At 39.8% G+C, this 21,065-nt stretch overlaps 1 protein-coding gene across 2 annotated transcripts; it reads right to left on the reverse strand.

Moving 5' to 3' along the window:
* Nucleotides 1–4,344: 4,344 nt before the first annotated feature.
* akt2 (v-akt murine thymoma viral oncogene homolog 2) lies at nt 4,345–21,014 on the reverse strand. Of its 2 annotated transcripts, none has more exons than XM_074679180.1 (14): nt 20,606–21,014; nt 17,225–17,395; nt 13,823–13,954; nt 13,597–13,708; nt 12,744–12,897; nt 12,030–12,161; nt 11,849–11,914; nt 11,690–11,758; nt 10,127–10,249; nt 9,705–9,833; nt 7,961–8,175; nt 6,618–6,705; nt 6,435–6,537; nt 4,345–6,318 (listed from the first exon to the last, which is right to left on the reverse strand). In XM_074679180.1, the coding sequence occupies exons 2-14, from the start codon at nt 17,268–17,270 to the stop codon at nt 6,239–6,241; spliced, it is 1,449 nt and encodes a 482-aa protein (XP_074535281.1). In that variant the 5' UTR covers nt 17,271–17,395; nt 20,606–21,014; the 3' UTR covers nt 4,345–6,238. The 2 variants fall into 2 exon arrangements, with proteins under 2 accessions (XP_074535281.1, XP_074535283.1); XM_074679182.1 differs by having other exon boundaries at nt 20,895–21,011.
* Between the last annotated feature and the right edge of the window lie 51 nt (nt 21,015–21,065).

Genomic DNA, 21,065 nt, shown 5'->3' on the forward strand with positions numbered 1-21,065 from the left:
AGGCAGAAATTACTGTCTCTGGACAAACAAGCATCATGGATGGTGCTTTTTCAATGTATGCCTCCATTGCATTTTCTTCATTTTTGATGCCCCAAAGTATGTCAGATGTAGTACAAGAGTTCTTTGGATAACAAACATTTTTGACTGTGGATAGAGCTGGTGATTTCAAATTGGTTGAATAAACGGCATGCATATTTGAGGCTGTAACCAGGATTGGGAAACACTGGGTTAAACAAGCACGTAACACGGAAATTGAAGAAAGAGAGACAGCAAATAAAAACAGCAGAAATTAGACCAGTGTTGATGCTTCATAAATAAAAGTCTATCTGTCTTTAAGAATAAACATATAAAACTGCCGTAATCTCCCCAAATATTGATCTATTTATACATTTATTTATCTTTACTCATAAGGTACAGTATAATGAATTAATTCAGATTTTGTACATTCATATTTCAGTTTGGTGTACAAACTGTTTTGACTTATGGGAGCATACAGGTAAAATGTCATGTATTTCAATCTAAAGCTTGTTCAATAACAGTTCAGAGTGCCAGCTCAGGTGAGCTACACTATCACATGCAGGTTGTGTGAGAAGTGTCAAAGTACTGTCCCAATCCAAGTTAAAGCATTTGGAGCCCTTGCAGACTCGTGCACTCAGACACTCTACAAGTGATCTTAATTAAGTCTGTAAGGGCTCAAGGTGTAGGGGGGACATTGAGATTCAGCCAGAGACTGAGGGAGAAGGCGATGCACAGCACAAGGAGCCGAGACCAAGCAGGGACGCAACAGCTAGCCACCACCTGTGGAGGAGCAGCAGAGTGAGGAGTTCTGCCGGCAGTGTGAGTATCCCTTTGGGAAAATAGTGACATTCTGGGTGACACTCAGAGAATTGTTAGCGGCTGCTTTCCAGGGTTTTAAGAGCCACATACAGGGTGCGTCTCAATGTGTTAACTTCGTGCTTCCTCCGTCCTATCTCCTCCACGACACCGGAAGTACTTTCCCAGTTGCCACTTTGAAGACTGTCCCAAAGCGACAATTGCACTCAGAGGAGAGAGGGGAGAGGATGGAGGAGACTGATCGGAGGAGCGATGATCGAGGAAACACGAGAGCTGGCTTTGCGGAAGTCTTTTCACTGACAGACACCCCCCCATATGGAATATCACTCTCTGATTGGACACTGCAGCGGCTCAGACTTTACATGAAACTTCAAAAAAACACAACGGAGTTTAATGAGAGAAAAGAGGAGCTGAAAACAGGCACAGAGGATCGTTCAGAAACTGATGATAAATCTGGTAATAAAGTGTTTGTTGTGAGTTTAAAGCACAAAACACTGAACACAACCATCATCAAATCAATATAACAGAGGATCGTTCAGAAACTGACTGATAAATATTATCTTCCTGAGACACAATAAGGTGGGTTAAATTAATAAGCTTGAGAGTTCACGATCAGATGTGCTCTAGATAAAGGCTAAATAATTCATAAATAATCTCACAATTACGCATTTTACCGGAAAAGTGATGGCTGCTAAACAGCAAACAGAATAGACAGAGAGCAGGTTTTCTTCATGGTAACGTGTTTGTTAAACAGGTTAAAAGAACAGACAAATCTCTGTTACTGTTTATGTTTGATCAGAGTTACTACAGCGCACATGCCCAGACTTGCAAACAGCTGTTAGCTGACTGACAGATGATCCAGAGGTGATCAGCTGATGCCGTCATCGCTGGAACACGTCGCTTCTCAGGAGGAGGGTATGTCCCATTGCTCTAAAAACGAATCTCCTCCATCCTCTCTCCTCTCTTCATTTCCTCGCGTCTCTCCCATGCATCTCTGGTAGGAGGGACTAAAACGCCAGTGAACGACGCATGGAGGAAGGAGGGATAGAACTTTGGAGCTTTGAGACCATGACGCACCCACTGTCAGCCTTCTCATGTCTTGGCAGTACCGGCGCGGCACTGCGGTCACGTCATCCGTCTCTTGATTTCGCGTGATCAAGCCAGCCGCTCCAAAATTTTATGTGCGCTATTATTACAGACTTTATGGCAAGCGCACAGAAACAAGTGGGAAAGTCGGCTCTAGCTAACCAGAGCGTGCCTGAATTTTCGGTTTACAAAATAAATGGTGGTTGTGAAATACAATAAGGTGTTATTGAAAAAATATGACAACTACATTAAAATATAATTCAGATTTATAGTATAGAAAAAAAACAAAAAAAATAATTAAAAATGATTAAAAAAAATGGTATCCAAATGCAATAAAAAGTGGTGTGGGTCATAGAGCTGGCTTACATCTACCATTCTGTGTTGATTTTGAGCCACTAGGTCACATGACCTGGTAGTTATTGAGCTGTAATGCTCATATATACATTATAAAATACATTGAAAATTCATTAATAATATCAAATGTATCCATATGTAATAAAAAGAGGTGTGTCTCATAGAGCAGTCTTGATCTACCATTCTGTGTTGATTTCAATAACGCCTTATTGTAATTCACAACCACTCTGCATCAGTTATCTATCACAGTGTACTGTTATGCTGATAACTTGCTTCTGAGCCATTACCCTCAGTATGTTAAGTAAATAATAAAGCTGCATCACATTTCAGCAGCATGGAGGTCTCTTTACAGTTATGGATCATTTTTAAAGATTAGCCCCATTCAGTATCTGTTTACATTGGCCTAATCTGAACTATATTATTTCTCTTATTTACTGCAGGCTAGTTAACGTTTTTCCTGCTTTCAACAGCCAACAAGAATTCTATACCCCTGTCACCTCATTATATTTCAAATTTCAACTCTCATTGTGTTACAGTTCCTGCCGTCTGAAACCTGTTAAATTATCCATACTTTAAATCAGTTCTCATTAACAAATGTAAAAATGTAAATGTAAAATTGGTACTCCACAACGAAGCATTCCCACATCACTTTTTAACTGCAGTTTATTTATTTTATTTAACCAGATAAAAGACCCATTGAGATTAAGATATCTTCTTCAAGGGTGGCCTGGCCAAGAGGTCAGCAATGCACAGCAACAAACTGAGTGGTGGTAGTATAAAGTAAATTAAGATATACCAATTAATGAGTACAAGGTGTTTTGCAATAATGTGCATTAAAAAAAACCCATTCAGAAACATATAACATAGAAACAATGCTATTCAGTTTCTCAGTCTTCAAGACTGTTGCTGTGTAGATCAATTTGACACAAAATATTTAAAAAAATCCACACACACGGTTTCATTTTTTTAAAAAGAGTTTACTGGCACATTAGAGTTGCTAATGTTATAAGCTACCATTTTGTAGCAGGTTTCACCCGTTACATTGTAAAGTCTTGCAAAAGAGGTCCAACACTTTCAGTCCCCCTCTCTAAAGATTGCTTTTTATGGCCCTCTGAGCCTCAACTAACAGCAACAAGCAAAACAAATTTCATTACACCAGCATCAGGTGTGACATTCGTGACAGTTGATCACATTCAAATATACATAGAAGCAAGGTAACCATAGTAAAGCTGCAAATCAAACACTACAAAGCTGCTGACCTTCCCTTCCACTAATGCTGCATTTATCAACCTTTTTTTTTTAGTATTTACACAATAGTGGAGACCGAGGCACTTCTTGTGCCTTCGTTTGCCTACAAGAGAGGTAAGGGGTATTAACTTGCATGTTTAACTGTGAAGCATTGGTTAAAGCGTGGCCAGCAGTGAGGTCTAGAGTATGGCTTCACAACCAATATCTTTAAAAAGTTCAGCAGCACCCCCTAATGGCCATGGTGTCAATGAAGGCAAATCCACAGTGAAGTCCATCAGTACAGTGGCTCCGATATCTGCGCCCTCAGGCTAGAGTATGAAGACTGTGCCAGAGCCAGTGATAAAAGCTGTGAACAGTAAATCAATACCATCTGATCACAATATTATTTGAAGAAAAGGGGCTATCTGTTGCCTTGTGAGACGCAAACCTGCTGCTTGTCAGCATCCTAATAACCACTATAACCCAAGTTTCGCTGTCACCCGAGCACTTGGTCACTCACACCAAACATAAATAGTATAAAATAAAAGCATGAAATATGGGGTGTTCACAGAGAATAGCTGGAAGTGCTGCTCTGAAGATTACAGCAGAAAAAAAATTTCACACAAAGTCTTGACAGAGCGGAAGGAATCAAAGGAGGCTCGTCTTTAGGAATTTTCTAGAAAAAAAAAATCTTAAAGAAATGCTCAGCTTTGTGATGTTTGGAGAAATTAGTCCAACCTTCTCTCATCTCAAACATTAATATCCTCAATCATACAATGTTTTATCAAATTCCTTTTTGTGTGTCTACACAATGAAGACATTACAGATCTTTACTATTCATTCAAAAAAAAAAAAAAACCTCTGAGCCTCTGAATTACAATAAGCAAACAACAGGGAAACCTCTGGAAAGGAAAAAATAGGACAATTTAAAAAAATTTAATATATATACTTTATATACTTAAAAATGTGTCTTTAAAATTTGAGAAATTGTTAGACAATGGAAAGGGGGAGTAAAATCAAAAACAGATGAAACAGAATAACCCTAATGTTCCTTTAGAGTAGTTTCGAGAGAAACCAACACCTATTTCCACCAGTACGAAACACACGAAATGCTTGTGTCAATACAAGCATGCTGACATAACAGATTTTCATCTAAACTAGAGGATTCAAAGATGTTTAGTTAGTTTAGGCGGAAAGTTAAAGGCTGGATGTTCAGTATGAGTATGATCAGCAGAGTTCAGTATGATGCAGACAGTTACTAAAGACAGTAAAAAAAAACAAAGAAAAAGAAAAAAAGTTAAGTGCTTCGACAGAATGTTAAAAGACAACACAAACTGAAAAGTCTCAGTGAAATGTGGAATCATTTGAAGTGTCTGCCATGTCAGCCAATTTTCAACCTCATTAAACCCCACAAAAAGTTGATGCTTATTAGAAAACAGGAAAAATGTGTGAAAAATATTTTTAAACTTGCATTATCAATGGGAAAAAGACAAAAATTAGTGCCTACTTCATCAGCTATGAGGGAAGGACTGAAATCCCTGCATGGAAGAAAGCAAATGGCTGTGATTGGTCTCTTTACAAGGTTTGGGAAGAGCTGGGGCAAGCATCTAGCCTTTACACTTTAATCTTCTCCTTCACACAGAAAGAACAACCACCAGATCAGTCTGAACACAGTGTAAGTGGCTCTTCACAGCCTCATAACTTAGCATACGTAGCTTTAAAAGCAAAGGTTAGTCATGCAGTAAGTAGGTCCCGGTTTGTTTTGCTGACCAAGTGAATTTAGCGCCAAGCTGGTTCCAGCAAACAATAACAACATGCTTGTTCCCTATGAACAAGGCCATCAAGTGTGCTGTGTAAGGTCCTCATGTTGATTTCCCAGCAATAGTTTAAAGACATGCATCAAACAGACAGAGATGGATGGATGGGGTTCAGAATGGTTCTCCATACACTTTCTCACACTCATGCACACACACACACATTTACACGTGCTCTCATCCATTCATTTTTAAACATGTGCAGTTACACAGAAATGCCCCCCCCCCAATTCCCCCTTACTGTAGGAACAGTCCCACACTTGATTTGTAACAGCAAGTTTCAGAAAGAGCACTTGTTGAAAAGAAAAAGGAAAATAATCAGAAAATGAAGAAATATGGCTTAACATTTAAAACATTGAAAAATGATGAAACAAAAATTTATCTTTTCCCAAAAGCATGTTCATTTTCCTAGTTTCTTGATTATGCTATCAAAATTCTATCAAGTACATTTTGTGTGTTTATATTGATGCAGTCTATGCATGAACTAGTGACTACGTCAGTGTTTGAAGCATGGGCGCAGCTGGTAGAGAGATGGTACTTTCTGGCATAACCTGGTTTTCAAAGTGTCAAGGCTTTGATGTGGTACCCAGTGTAGTGCAGCAGAGGTCCCGCAGGGAAGCCTAAAGCAAGCCCTGAGAGGATGTACACAGACAAAGCTGCCAGTCGATCCACAGAAACCTGCTGAGGTCGGCCATTCTCAGCCTGGGTTTGTTTCACACTTTATGATCCACGTCTTGTTTTATTCCCCTGTGTGTGTGTGTGTGTGTGTGTGTGTGTGTGTGTGTGTGTGTGTGTGTGCATCAAAGATCAAATGAAAATGTGTCTTGTGCCAGTTTTAGTTGGTGTTATTTGAAATTCCCCTGCAGTGCAAGTGTGTGTGGCACTGTGATAGTGTGTAGGTCTGACTGCTTGAGTCTGATTGATCATTCCCGAATGCTTGCAGAGTAGGAAAACTGAGGGAAGTGTGTACGCTGATCTGAATCCTCTGCATCTAAACTGTCATCTGTAATATGCAAAAAGGAGGGAGGGGGGAATAAATGCACAAGTTATAATCAAACACTGTGTTTAAACAAGTCAATGCAGTCTTCAGGCGCACTATACAGATGGAGATGTACTTACACTTGTCGGGGGGAGTTATTGTTATGGTTTGTGCTGTGAACTCGTCATCAAAGTAACGTGTGTCTGTCTCAGATGTAACCTGGGGCTTGAAAGGTGGAATAAGCTGGAAAAATAGAAATCAGTCACCAAACATGTTACACACATGACTGTACAAAACAAACATGGTTTCAACCAGCACCTCACCTTCTTTTCCAGCACATCTTGCCAGTTAATGGAGATGAAAAACTTGTGGCTCATCACATCTTTGGCATCATCAGGTCCTCCACCGAGCCTGTGGGGATTGATGACGTATAGACATGATTATCAGCACCCACCAATCCGCAGCGTTCTTTTCTCTTTTGCAGAAAAGTACAGATCATTGGATAAACAGCGCAACAAAACATACAAATAACACTTAATGTCAGGTCCAGCACAAATAGCATATACCATCCTTTGGAAAAGTGTTCTCAATGTTCTGACTGCTTCTAGGTGCTTGTGTAAAAAGTCTGCAGGCAGTGCTCAGTGTGCTAAAATTAGCAGTTCTTGGACTATTCTCAGACACAGAGGAAGCAGCTTGACCAAAACAACAATCGATTAAGCCTCTGTTTATGACCGTTGCAAGGAACCAAATCTGATCAAGGAGGAACACAAGCTTAATAAAAGTCTGCTCATTTTAAAGGTGGAGTGGTGCCCTCAGGCAGACAGGCACAACCCCCCCCCCCCCTTCTATCAAACCTGGGTTTGATTGAACCAAAATTATTTTATTAAAGGTAGAGTCTGAAGGATTTTCCTGAAAAATAAAATATATTAACTTTTACAGGAATAATCCTGCTCAGTCATCTCCTTTAGGCCTCTTTAGATGTGTGTCTGTGTCTGCCTTAACCCCCTCCTCAGCCTGTATGTTGGTCATTTGGTTGTATCGGGACATTTTTGGGTGGGGAGTAGGCGCGGTTACATCAGCTAATCACAGCACAGCCAGTGCACAAGTGACTTTGTGTGTTGATGATAATGAGTTGAAGAACTCAGAGCAGCTACTAAAGTGGACGTAGCACAGAGGAAGAAAAAAACAAAGTGAAACGAAATGTCAAACAAATAAAGCTTTTACCTAAACAAGAGTGAAGCCTGGCTCAACTTTCACTACTTTCAGGCTCTTGAAGAGCAGCACAGGATGAAGAGCAATGTAAGTTAGCTTTCTGCTAACTCGATATGTGTCAAACACCTGTAATAAGCTTGTGCTAATATGCAGAGGCAGATGCGGGGCTCTCGAGTCTTTCCCACGTAGAAACGTGATGCTGCAGGTAGTTGCTGGGCTAGTGTTCACCTGGTCATGGTTTAAGGCTGTGGGTGTGAGCTGCTGCTGGCACTGATCCAAGAAGGAAGAGCCCAGTTTGAATGTTGTGTTTACTAACAAGTAACAAGAATTCCTGCAGACCCTGCCTTAAAATAATAATCTTGTCATTAGTTAACAGATACTGATCAAGAAGAAAACCGATGGTTTTTGACTGATAAACCGCACAGTGAGAGAATATCAGAAGCAAACTGCAAACCTTTGCTTGGGATCCTTCTTTAGCAGACCAGCGAGTAAGGCCTTGGCTTCAGGAGCCAGGTTCTTGGGGAAACGGATCTCCTCCATGAGGATTAGCTCAAAGAGGCGCTCATGGTCCTGGTTGTAGAATGGTAACCGACCACACATCATCTCATACATGACCACACCTAGACCCCACCAGTCCACTGCCCGTCCATAGTCATTGTCCTCTAGCACCTGGAGGTATAAAAGGTTTAAAGGGAGAAAAGCTGAGTGAGGAAAAAAAAATATTTAGCTTATTGCATAGCAGTTCATATTAGATAACTCCATTAGCATATTGTCACTATTAGAGCCTCAATTTACAAATGAAACCTAATGAATCTAAATGTTTGCTGATTTGTATTCTTTGTTTTTGAATCTCACTGTTGTTGTTGCTTGAACATGTCAAGACCTGAAAAAAAAAGCTTTCTGGTCCTGAGAAATGTTATGTGTAATTATGTGTGACATTTTTGTATGGTGCATGCAATTTTACCAGACTAAGTTTCATTTCATCTTAAACTGAACATTTTTGGAATCCATCTATGTCCATCCAACAACTCTATGCCCTGTGAGTGCCAAAGGAGATTTTTTGAGGATTTGATTGTAGCTGGCAGTTAGCCAGACACGTGATGGTTTCCTTTTTCATAGATTTGTCACGGTTTACAGATTGACAACACAAGACATTCTAATGGATTTGAACTTTTGAAAGAGTCTCATCAAAAAGGTTTTTTGGCAGAACATTTTTGAAGATGTCTGTTTAATCAAAGACCTTATTACTGTCAGGTTACAGGAGACAGGTTTTTATGCATATTGGCAGATTAGTCACATCATTTTGTTTTATTCATTGTTTTGCTTTCATAAAGCTAACTGAAATACAGACCCTACTATTCAGAAAACAAAAAAAACCCACAATGCTCCTGACACACTCTCAACTTCAAAAGTCTAGGTTTAAAAATAAACCAAATCTCATAGCATATGCACTTTATGCCTGCGCAAAAGAAAAAAATACAAAAAAAGTTACTTTAACCCCCCCCCCCACAACATTCTTTCCTCACAATATAATAAACAACATCATAAAGCATAATTTCTGGTGCACTGTTGTAGAATTAAGTTTATATCAGAGACAAACTGTCAGAAGTAGCACTTGTGTGCATTTGAAGGGAACATCTTAGGTGTGTCACTCTCAGAAATTTGGTGGCATATCTGAAGACCAAGAAAACTTTGTGCGAGCTCTTTTTACCCAAAGCAAGACAAATATTTTCATGGTCTCAATGAAGGCTTGATGGTCTACATAAGTCACACAGCCTAGCAGAGGCATCATTAAATGATGTGCACTTCACCAGCTGAAGATGTACAAAAGAGGACAGGGCCCCGCCCTGAACAATAATAGTAGTACATTTTATTTAAAAGCGCCTCTCTGAACACTTAGTGTCACTTCACAGTTACCGGTAGTTAAGAGAAGCACATTTAAAAGGAGAGAGTCACAACTACACCCAACACAGAACAATTCTTCTGTCTCTCCTTCTGGACTTTGTTGGTCTGTGAGAGCTCAATGCTAATGACAGTAGCCAACACAACTGGAAAACCAGCTTACCTAGCTTAGCATATACTTTGTTTCCACACAGTCCTTTGATAATATAAATAATATGAAAATCATTCAGTCCTTTAGCTGGTGCTAATTCACATGATCCTGGTTATACAACATTCTGATGCCACTGTGGTGTTACCTCTGGTGCCAGGTACTCTGGGGTCCCGCAGAAGGTTTTCATAGTGGCACCGTCAGTGATGCCTTCTTTACACAGCCCAAAGTCTGTTATCTTTATATGGCCATCCTTGTCTAACATAAGGTTCTCCAACTGTGTATAAAAAGATTTGAATTAGGTTCAAACTGAATGGCAGTTAAAGTGATAAAAAGTGATTAGAAAAATAAAAATGGCAACAGGATGGGCAGCACCCTGATGTAAAATCAATGCAATGCAAAATATAAACAAAAAAATGTTTGTATATCACTTCCCAATGAAATTGCAATACTTGTTGTGTTACTTTCAGACTGCTTGATGAATTGAAGTGCCAATTAAAGAAGATATCCCAAAAACTGTAGTTTTTCATTTCTTTAATGCTACATTGAAAGAAACAGCTAGCACCTTACCTTTAAATCCCTGTAAACTACATTGCGTGAGTGTAGGTATTCCAGTGCTGAAACTATTTCTGCACCATAGAATCTTGCTCTGTCTTCTGTGAACACCCTGTCCCGTGATAAGTGAAAGAAGAGCTGAAAGGAGAATCAGATCGTGGAGAGATTAAAGGACGGTAGCGCTTCATGCTTCTTGATACAAGTCTCAATATTCTTTCTGGTCTTAGTCAGCTTTAACTCAGTTTGTCCCCCCCTAATGATCAGAGTGATGCCTTCCACATTAAAAAACACCAGGAACCCTTTACTCAGCAATGCTGTATTGACCCAAATATAAGACAAGTTGTTTTTCATTGAAAATAATGTGAAAAGGGGTGGTGGTGGGGGGTCTTATAATCAGGGTCTAACCATTGACACATGCTGATAGTTGTCCAGGAACGTTAGACGTTAGAGGGTGTCAGTACAGCTTTTTGTGAAGCCAGTGACCTAACAGTGGCTGCGGTCACCTGCCAGTCACAGCAGAGACACAGTGACAGGAGATGAGATGTAGAGAGGCATGCTGATTGTTTAGAGCAAAGCGGACTAAAAGTTGGGAGACTTAACAAGATAAGGAGATATGACTCAGAAGTTAAGATAATGACGGTCAATGCAGCAGAGACGTTTAACAACTGTCAGGTAGACAAAAATATGGAGCTACGGAGAGTAATGTCTGAAGATCGCACGTCCATAAAGACTGTCTGAGAAATCCAAACTGTAAAAGAAAAGTTTATCCTGGTGTTTCCAAGAGACTGACTGTAGGGTGTATGAGTTAGTCACTGAGAAATGTAATGAAGGCATACCCATCGAAAATTACATTTTAAAACACAGATCTCAGTGATTGGATTGAAAGCCAAAAATGAAAGCAGTCCTTATTATTTCAATGATTCTCAGAGTTTCATAAAAAATAGTTGCAAAGTAAATTTTGGTTACCCTTCTTTTTCTGGACAGTGGACTTGAAAAGGGGAGGGTTGTAGGGTCGTATGGGTTGAAACAGTACTTCATCAACCTGATGATGATGATGGGTGAACCATTTAGGTTCAGGGGAAAAAAAAGGTAATGTGGCCAAGAGAAATGTTTCACTCTTAAGATAAATAAAAATGCAAAATGGGATTGATTAAAACGCTTAAATAAGATACAAGATACAGTCATAGACTGTAAGAAATGGACATAGTCTCTGTGATGACACTTGTCTGTTTTGGACATGAAGTTTTGAAGCAAATCATGGGTGGGGGCATATTAGAAATGGAGCAGGCTTTGAGTCTCCACACCAACAGCCGTAGGGCGCCGGCCCGTCAGTCCGCTGAGCTGTGCCTCTGATTGGGCAAACCTATGATCATAGCAACATTTCTAACTCTGATTTACTTTAGTTCTTTCCATATCAGTTATACAGGGGCCCAATTTCAAACCAAACAGGTTTTTAAAGTTAGGAATCAATAATATAAAGCACAGACCAGAGCGCATTAATTAGCTGTTATTCAGAAAAATTGTGGGTTAATTAAAACACAGCTTACAATTTCAGGTCAGCAAAAAAGACAAACCTACCTCTCCTCCATTTGCATACTCCATCACAAAGCATAGCCGATCATGAGTTTGAAATGCATATTTTAGTGTCTGTAGGGAAGAGGTCAAAAATAGATCTTGCTTGATATGTTGCCAAAAATATATAATAATATAAAAAGATGAAATGTATTGGTGACTCACTGTTAGAAAGGGATGCCGTGTATTTTGAAGTACTCTGCTCTCTGTTACTGTGTGCGCAACCTCATCCTGGACATAAACACACATCAATTTATACAATTAGGGCAGGAACTCTCACTCTTTGACTTGACCTTCAAAACCAATAATTCAAAGACCAGTTTTAGCCTGATAGGGTCAAACTAACCTTGGCAATGATGACTTCCTTGCGGAGGATTTTCATGGCATAGTACATCCCTGTTGCCTTCTCCTTCACCAGGATCACCTTGCCAAATGTCCCTTTCCCCAGAAGCTTTAGGTAGTCAAAATCACTCATGGTCTGTAAGAACAGAGGTAAGAGGCTTCACACTTAGAATAAAAAAAACCCTTACATTGTAACACTTAGAAGTTTCTAAAAAATGAAAAGTGTCGTATAAATAAAATGTATTGTTGTTGTTATTATTATTATTACTTTATGGTTTTAAAGTTAAGTAACTGTAAGCTTTGTTCTGTTTCATCAAAAATGAGATCTTCACAGGAGTAGACAGCGTTTTACAATTTAACAGTTGCGTTTGGCAGATACTTTTAATGAATAGCTGTTCACTGTTTGGTTATTATTCTAATTTTCCAGGAAAAATTCATAATTGTGAAAAAGTTGGACTTATTTAAGGGCAAGAAAGCTTTGACTAACAAAATCCAACAGACAGTAATTTGTTCGATTAGCATTAGCATATGGAAACCTCGTCATACTTTTTAGTTGACTTCACAAGGTCATTATACTTCACCTTTAGTCAATGCTGCCCCACTAAAAAGGAATTTGAAAAAGGGGCTTCAAATTTGAACTTTTTGTTGAATAAAAAAGGAGCTTAACAGTTCAAAAACAGCAACCCTGAACACAAGCACTGCTTGTACAGATACTGACCACTTTAGAGCGAGATTTGGACACAGCAATCTCCATCTCTTCTGTGCCACTGCTGTCACTTGGTGAGCCAAATTTAATCTCCATTGGCTCCTCATCCTGCTGCTGGCTCTTCAGGCTATTAGCAACTGCCTGGATTGATCGCATCCATTCCTCCCTGACCCAGAAGATAACACGCATTACCTTCATGAAGTCTGGGAAAAAGCATGTCATTTACTCTGGATCTATTCCTCCAATAAATGCCACTGCCATGATTTGGTTACATCTTTGGATTCAGAGACAAGGTATAGATTTAAGCCAAAACGATGCAGACAGTAGTGCAGTGAGCTTTTTGGAGAAGGTGGAGTATAATCTGGGGGCTGCTGGGATTTGGTGCTTGGCAGAGCCAATGTTAAAAAAGATTAAATGATTATTACTTTGGTTAGCAGAGGATAAATCAGGTTTTATCTGCCAATGAATTCAATTTCTAGAACTATGGTCTTTATATCGTTCCCAAAATCAATTAGCTGTCACTGCCAGAAAAGATGGAATGTAGCCAGATCAGGAGATTTGTTGAAAACGTTGGATACATTTCATAATGGGTCTGATCACATATTCCATGTCATAAAGAAAAAGTAAAAATGGATCAGTTTAGATTGTCCCTGTGATACAATTTACCAAAACATATTCCCAAACTATGATTATTTTTCTAGCATTTCCTCGCTCATCTAAAATATAAACCTTCGTTGTCTGTAAAACCCTTTCCATGTCAATCAGAAACTGTTAAAATATTTTGATATTAGTTTGTTTTGGTGTTGACAAAAAGACTTAGAGACATCTTGTGTTTGGAAGGAACAAAGAAAAGGAAGACTGTTACCTTTCTTCATTGCTGTCTACGTGGAAGGTGCGCTCAATGACAGATGTCCATTGCAGGCAACGTATGACAAACGTATTTTGCCTTGGTCGCTCCGTCTTCATTAGCTGGCATTCTACAATGCAGAACCACATTCACTCATATTATAAAAAACAACATCTTTTGCTGCCTTCAAAAACAAAGCCAACTTCATATAACTTGTTTTTAGCATACAGAACAGACAGCTCACCTGCGACAGAGAAGTTGTTTAATGGTGGAAGGTTGTGGTCACTGGACACCTCTGGCTTTTCTTTATATCCAATGAAAGAGCCGTCGCTCTTTAAAATGAAATAACGAGGCCGCCATGTTTTGATGTATTCACCTAAAACACAGACAGGTTGGACATTTTAGATTTCCTTAGAGCATTATTTTTTGTGAAGCCATAGTTGGATGGGACTATGATGTTTAGCTTGTCAAGATACTTTGTAAGTCTGTTAAACACTACTCTTTCTAAGACCTTGGAAAGAGTAGGCAGGATGGAAATGGGCCGGTAGTTACTCAAGTCGTTCTTATCACCAGTTTTGAATACTGGTGTGGCTCGTGCCGTTTTTGCCGCTTGTGGCACTACTCCAGAGGCTATGGACAGATTAATACAGAAACTTAAGGGTTCAAAAATTTCAGTGATAATGTTTTTCAAGAAATTTACTTGAGATTTCGTCAGTTCCGGCTGAGTTTGAACTATTCATGTTCATAACAGTATTATGAACTTCATTACAACCAGTTGGCTTCAGAAAAAGAGAGTTAGTCTGAGAGATAGTGCTGAAACCCTGAGGTTGACTGATTTTACTGGCTAGGTTTTCCCCTATGGAGGAAATATAGTCATTAAATTTATTGGCAAGATTTATATTTCTGATGGTGTCAGTTATTGTGTCTCCATCAGGGAGTATAGGGGTTTTTGACCCCTATTTAGGAAATCGTTTCGTACTATCCAAGATGTCTTGGAGTTACCCTGGCAAGCATTTATAAGTTCTGCGTATAATATCCATCCATTTTCTTAACCGCTTATTCTGTTCAGGGTCGCCTGTGGCTGGAGCCTATTCCAGCTGTCATTCGGCGAGAGGCAGGGTACACTTTCGACTGGTCGCCAGCCAATAGCAGGGCTGACACAGAGACAGACAACCATTCACGCACACACTCACACCTAGAAACAATTTAGAGTGTTCAATTAACCTGATGAGCATGTTTTTGGACTGTGGGAGGAAGCAGGAGAACCCGGAGAGAACCTACGCATGCACGGGGAGAACATGCAAACTCCACACAGAAAAACCTACCAGTGAAGTTGGGGTTCGAACCAGTGACCTTCTTGCTGTGAGGCTGCAGCGCTACCCGCGGCGCCATTGTGCAGCCCATCAACTACATATTCACTAAGAGGATATGAGTCGGTAATGAAGATATAATAATAATAATAATAATAATGATAATAATAATCCTACAATATGGGTACAGTACAAATCACTGTAGGTATTAACCACACCTTAGTATGGGGCGCTGTTTGTACAGCAGCACATGCTAAAAAAAACAGCAACATTTTGTCACATTTAGCTTCAAACAATGTGCAAAAAAACGGGCGTGATTTTTCCTAGTGACCTTTTATGACATTTAGAACAATATTTGTCATCTTAGAAATATCTTAAATAGCTAAATGTAAATATTAAATGTCACAGGTAAATGCTAAATATAAATATAAATGTTAAGTATAAATATAAATGTTAAATATAAATGATAAATATAAATGTTAAATCTAAATCTCTCAGACACAACTAAATATTTAGCTAATATGCAAAATGAAACTCCCGGTAACAGGAAGTACCAAAATAAAAGCTCACAGAACTACCATTGTGGTGTTTAACATGTTATCATGCAGTGTCAGAAATAAACGGCTGCTAGCACAGCTGATAGAGAGAATCTGATCTATTTAATTGAGTTGTTTTAGCGGAATGAATTAAAAAGATATATATCGCAAAATGTCGAGGGAGACTGGTATGGCTGAGAGCATAGGAAGGGCTGTTCTAGCAGCCATAAGACAAAAAGCCCATTTGCTAAAGTGCCCTTGCTTCTTCTTTTTTTGCTAAGCATGTAAACGTAAAAAAAAACAGTACAGAAAATGTAGTTAATGTGTTGTTTATGTCACTACAGGCTGCCAGGAACTCTCTTATTCCACCTGGACCAGCCACACCGTCGGTGTTGTGCCTCCTGAGGCAATGGACTCGAGTGAAGCGAATAGCTCCAGCTTCCCCTGCCTTCATTTTAAGCTCTTCTAATAGGAATGACTTCAGAAGTTCTTCAGATTTCTGGTGAGTTTCATCGTTTACTTCTGTAATCCCGTGTATGATGACATTATCTCTTATACTTCGGCATTGCAAATCAAGAAATTGTTTTAGCCATGCTAATTTTGATCTTCCGAAGTTCAGCTGTCTAACATTTGAGGTTGTTGATTTCAGTCCTGAGTGACGCATTGTCATTCTTTAGCTCCTTGACCAGTGAGTTGTTGAATTTCACAGAGTGCTTCAGTTCGTTTATCTCAGATGTCAATTGCTTGAGTAAATTAAGCTTCTGGAGTCAGCGTTTTATGCATATTAGAGACTCACTGATGTCACGCGTTGTGGTATCTTCCATTTCTTTTGAGCTTGGCTGAGCCCAGGCGTGTTTGGTCCCAGGCTTGCTGTTTAGCATAGCACTTTTTCCACAAATGCATCAAAGTGGACTTTCAAATCCTCTTTTATCTCAATGACAGACTAATCAGCTATCGTTGAGGTTCTGACAATCACTTCACAAGCAAGATTTAATAGCATAACTGGGAAGTGGCAGGAGTGTCCCTAAACCCTTCATGCTGTCCGCAAACATAACCTACCGTATTTTCCACACCATAAGGCGCACCTAAAAGCCTTCAGTTTTCTCAAAAGCCGACAGTGTGCCTTATAATCCGATGTGCCTTATATATGGATCGATATTGATTAATCATGGCTACTGTAGTCAGGGGGCGTCGCCGGAGTAACAGCCGTAAGCAGTAAGAACCTGTAAAGAGGAATTCTGTTAAGTGCTAACGTTAGCTTGCAGGCTGGCCCGGGCTTCTTCTCTTGTTTATTGTTAGAGCAATATAGCGCCCCCCAAAGGTCTGGCATGTGAACTGATCTCTGAAAACAGCTTTTGTGAATGGCAGAAACGGCTTCGTCTTTACAGCGAACTTTTTTTGAAAACGGCACAGAAAATAGTTGGATAGGAAAATGTGCGGCTCCATGTGGATGTAGCCTGAGTTTGACTGACTTATTGACTGTTTTGTTGACATTCCCTTTAGCGCAGCTCCATCTAGTGGATGCACAACGCAACCCCAGCCACTACTGTAGCTTCTATTCTATGCGCCTTATAATGCGGTGCGCCCTAAATATGAAAACAGATTTCAAATAGGCCATTCATTGCAGGTGCGCCTTGTACTCCGAAGCGCCTTATAGTGCGGAAAATACGGTAGATACTAGATTTAGACATAGATTAAGATTTAGATACTTCTGCCTATGACAGAAGTATCTAAATCTTAGATAAAGTTTTAGACTCAGTCTAAGAGATGATGGACAATAATCATAAAGAGCGTTCTTACCTCTCTTGTGGAGCCATCCTTCTCTCACAACACTGACTTCATTCATGCTGGGGCAGAATGCTCAGAGATGAAGAGGGGCTGCAGACAAGCTGGTAAATATTGTGTTGAGTGTTTCCACTGATATCGTGCCCAGTGGTACCTTGAATAGTAAAAACCTTTGTAATGAAAAACCTGAAGAAAAGAAAAGGAAAAACACTGTAAGTAAGGCTTCAGACCATCTAAAGAGCATCAAGACAAAACTCAATGCAGCATGCTGCAGCTTTAACATGATGTTACAACTTTTACACAGTTAAAAGGGCAAAAAATCAGGCAGTGTTGTGCTTTCTGACAGTTAATGATTCTAAATTAATGTATCATACACAGCCGCCTATAATTTATTAATGAAAATAATGAAAAGTTCATTTGCCTTGAAGGTTGTACAAGTCATATAAGTGAGTGGTAGGGATGGGTACCTTTCACACGTGAAACCATACGGTAACAATGCCCAGCGCCTGGCAATCTGTGTCAGTACTCAACGGTACCAACTTTCTGTACTTTTTTGTGTTTATGTGGTAAAAAAAATATCAATTTGTTTAATAATTAAATATAACATTTTATCAATTTAACATATTTATTCTTCAATAGATAACCTTGTAATGCTGTGTTCATGTCCATCATGGAAAATCACCTACTCTTCACAAGGATGCATTTAGGAACCTAAAAATGGTACCTTTTGGTTTTACATGAATCGATGCCCTGTAGTTTTGGCAGAATTCGGTCGGTACCTATAAAAGTATCTAATTTGGTCCCCATCCCTGGTGAGTGGTATGACAAAGTAAAGAAAATTTCTGCAGTAAGAGATCCTTTCTGTCTGATGTCTTTTGCGGTACCATTACTATTGAGCTGTGCTGTGTGAATACTTCACTTTCTGAGGCTTTTCTGTTTCCTTGAAACACAACTCCACAGTGAAAACTGCTGAAACTTTCATTTCTGCTCACCACTTCATATCTGACCGTCTAACACTTGAGACTGTCCCAGTTGAAGTGGAACAGCTATAAGGGCAGTCATGAACTCAAACAAGCCGCTGAGGTACAGCTTAGGCCAGCTTTACACAGCTCCCATGAAATGTTCAAAAACTGTTTCATAGTTAACTATTTACAGTTTAGTTTTAAAGAGATCACACTAGGGTTGCAAAATATATCAATACTGAGAAAGTATCGATACTCCCCATTTTCACAAAGTAAACAATACAACGCTTTAAGTACTGATACTCCAAGGCAATTTTTTGTCTGAATCAGAGACATTTTGACTTAGGCAACTTGTGAGTCTACAGCCACCGAGCTGGGTCCACTCCTCTATAAGGGGTGGGCGGAGACTTGCTCTCTTTCTAAAGTGTGTGTGTTGCTGTGAAGTTAGACAGTGAGCCAGTTTTATCTCCGTACGTTGATGCATGGCCGTTTTTTAGTCTGACCAAGTTGTTAACATGCATCTTAATTATCCGATCTCGTACTGACTAGCTCACAGTTTGATTTTTTACTGAGTTACAGACATGGCTAAAACTTCCAACGCTACTGTGAACCGGCCACAGCTTGTCGAAAAAGCCAGTGCATGGGGCAAAATTCGGCATTACTTTACTTACAAAGCCGACAGTCAGGGGACTTCGTAAGCCAATAGACCTATCAAAGCCCGTCTACAAAGCTTACTACTGACACACACACATGGAGGAAACACTACAAACATGATGAAGCACCTCACCGTTCAGCATCCTCACCTCCTTAAAGGGCAAGAGTGACAGATTCAAACAATGTGCCCAAACACAAAGGTCAAACAAGTGTCAATTACTTTGTGATAAGCAAACCAGTTCACCACTGTTTGTATTTGATACTACAAAAAATCAGCGTTGTAAACACGTGAGCTGCAGGGAGCACACGCAGCCCTGAGTCACAGAGCTGTGTGGCGTTGACACAGTTCAAATAAGTGACAAGTAGTTTTCTAACTTTAATGATGATAGAAACCTTTAGGAGACACTCAAGTGTTGCATCTGTGAAAGAGCTTAAATAACACCGGTACATTTTTTGTAAGGTATTCATGTTAAAAGTGTGCTTTTTAGTGTCTCAACACACACAGCGTGAGCTAAACTACAGTGTACCAAGCATGAAAACAACTGATGGCTGTTAAAGTCTGGCAGTGTTATTTTACCTGCCCATTACTGTACAACAATGACTATTTTCTGGTTTTATATTTAGTTGAATTATACTTGAGAATTATAAATGAGTTCAGGTTCCCTCCAGGACTTGATTCCACATGTAATCGCACAATTTACAAATCTCCCTTAGCCCCACAGACACACAAACAGATGTCAGAAAACTCACTTGAGGCAGCCTTCCCTTCAAACTGTTTATTCTATTCATTTTCTGATGATTTAGGTTTCGCCATGATATTATTAAGTATCCGTATCGCAATTTTTTAGGCAGGTATCGTATCAAATCATAATTTTGGTATCGTGACAACACTGGATCACACATCAGGTGTGCACCCAAATAATCCAACACTGTTTCAAACTTCTGCTCTTCTGTGTGAGATTTCCTCCAACTCTTGCTGAATGTTTGTGGAGGATCCTTGGGGATTCCGGGTCAGCATTGAATCAACAGCTTGTATCGGATAATAGTTTGAACCAAATTTCATAGTATTGCAGTGAAAACGGTGGGTTTGGATAATGCAGTGCACACGGTCTCCATAACATACAGCGTGTTTGAACTGCTTTGTTTACAAAGTTAAAAACAGATAAGGCTTCCCACGTCCGAGGACTACTGAAGCTACATCTACGGCTGATCAATTATTTGAAATAACCGTGGTTTCATTGTCAGCTTACAACTGACTTAAGATGAAGTGCGAAATGTCACAGTAACCGTCCGCTAGTTAAAGGTTAAATCATGTGGCTAAGCATTAAAGCACTTGGTTGACTTGCAGGGGTTAATAATTAAGATGAAATAAAGAAATGCTTTTCTAGGCCAACCAATCAAATCAGTTTAATACATATAAACTATGATGAACTGTAGTAACTACCATGCATGACCATGGGCAGCCAAATATAAACAGTAACATAAGAGACCCTGATGCTGTCACAGTGGTACTAGCTAGCGTCAATAAACTTACCTTTCAATTCCAGCGCAGGTTTTTGGCTTTATTATTCAAGAAAAACAGTTTGAACATCAATATTATCCCAAAACTACAGCTGCTCAATGCTTTGGCAAAGCAACAAGTCAGAGAGCAGAAAGGACAATGATAACCGCAATACCACCAAACAAGGCAGCTAGCAGTAATAGCTTTGGGGCTAACAGCTAGTTAGCATGTCTGTTAGCCACTTGCGCCAATTCCCCTCGTTTCACCGGCTGTTCTTACCTCGACTCCAGAGAAAAATATTCCCAGCCGTTGGTTTTTGAGGAGAAACGGAAACAGCACATAAATGCTCCAGCACTTATCTCTCAATGCTCGTGTGTACTGAACTCTGTCAATGATCACACAGCTTAGCTGACTGCTCACTGAGCTTGTTTTCTTCTCTTTCGACAACAGCGGCGGCGTGCTGCACTGTTGCTGCTGCAGCAGTTCGCTCAAGCGTATGCGGGTCAGCGGGAAAACACTCCACCAAGTATAAACACATAGAATATTAGTGTTTTGGGTCTCAACTCACTTTCAACCCCTACCGAGAATAAAAACGCCCTTTCTGTAGGTTTTATGCTCCAAGTCGCCTGCTGAGCTTGGAAGCCCACCTTCCTAGACAGACAGTACAGCAGCCCCGCAAACGCACACAAAAGGAAATGACGTACAAAACTACAGAGGGTCCACTGCACCTGAACAGTGT

Source organism: Halichoeres trimaculatus, unplaced genomic scaffold (assembly GCF_033239565.1).
Source record: "Halichoeres trimaculatus isolate MK-OKI-2021-1 unplaced genomic scaffold, fHalTri1.1 fHalTri1_scaffold_9, whole genome shotgun sequence".
Lineage (NCBI taxonomy): Eukaryota > Metazoa > Chordata > Actinopteri > Labriformes > Labridae > Halichoeres > Halichoeres trimaculatus.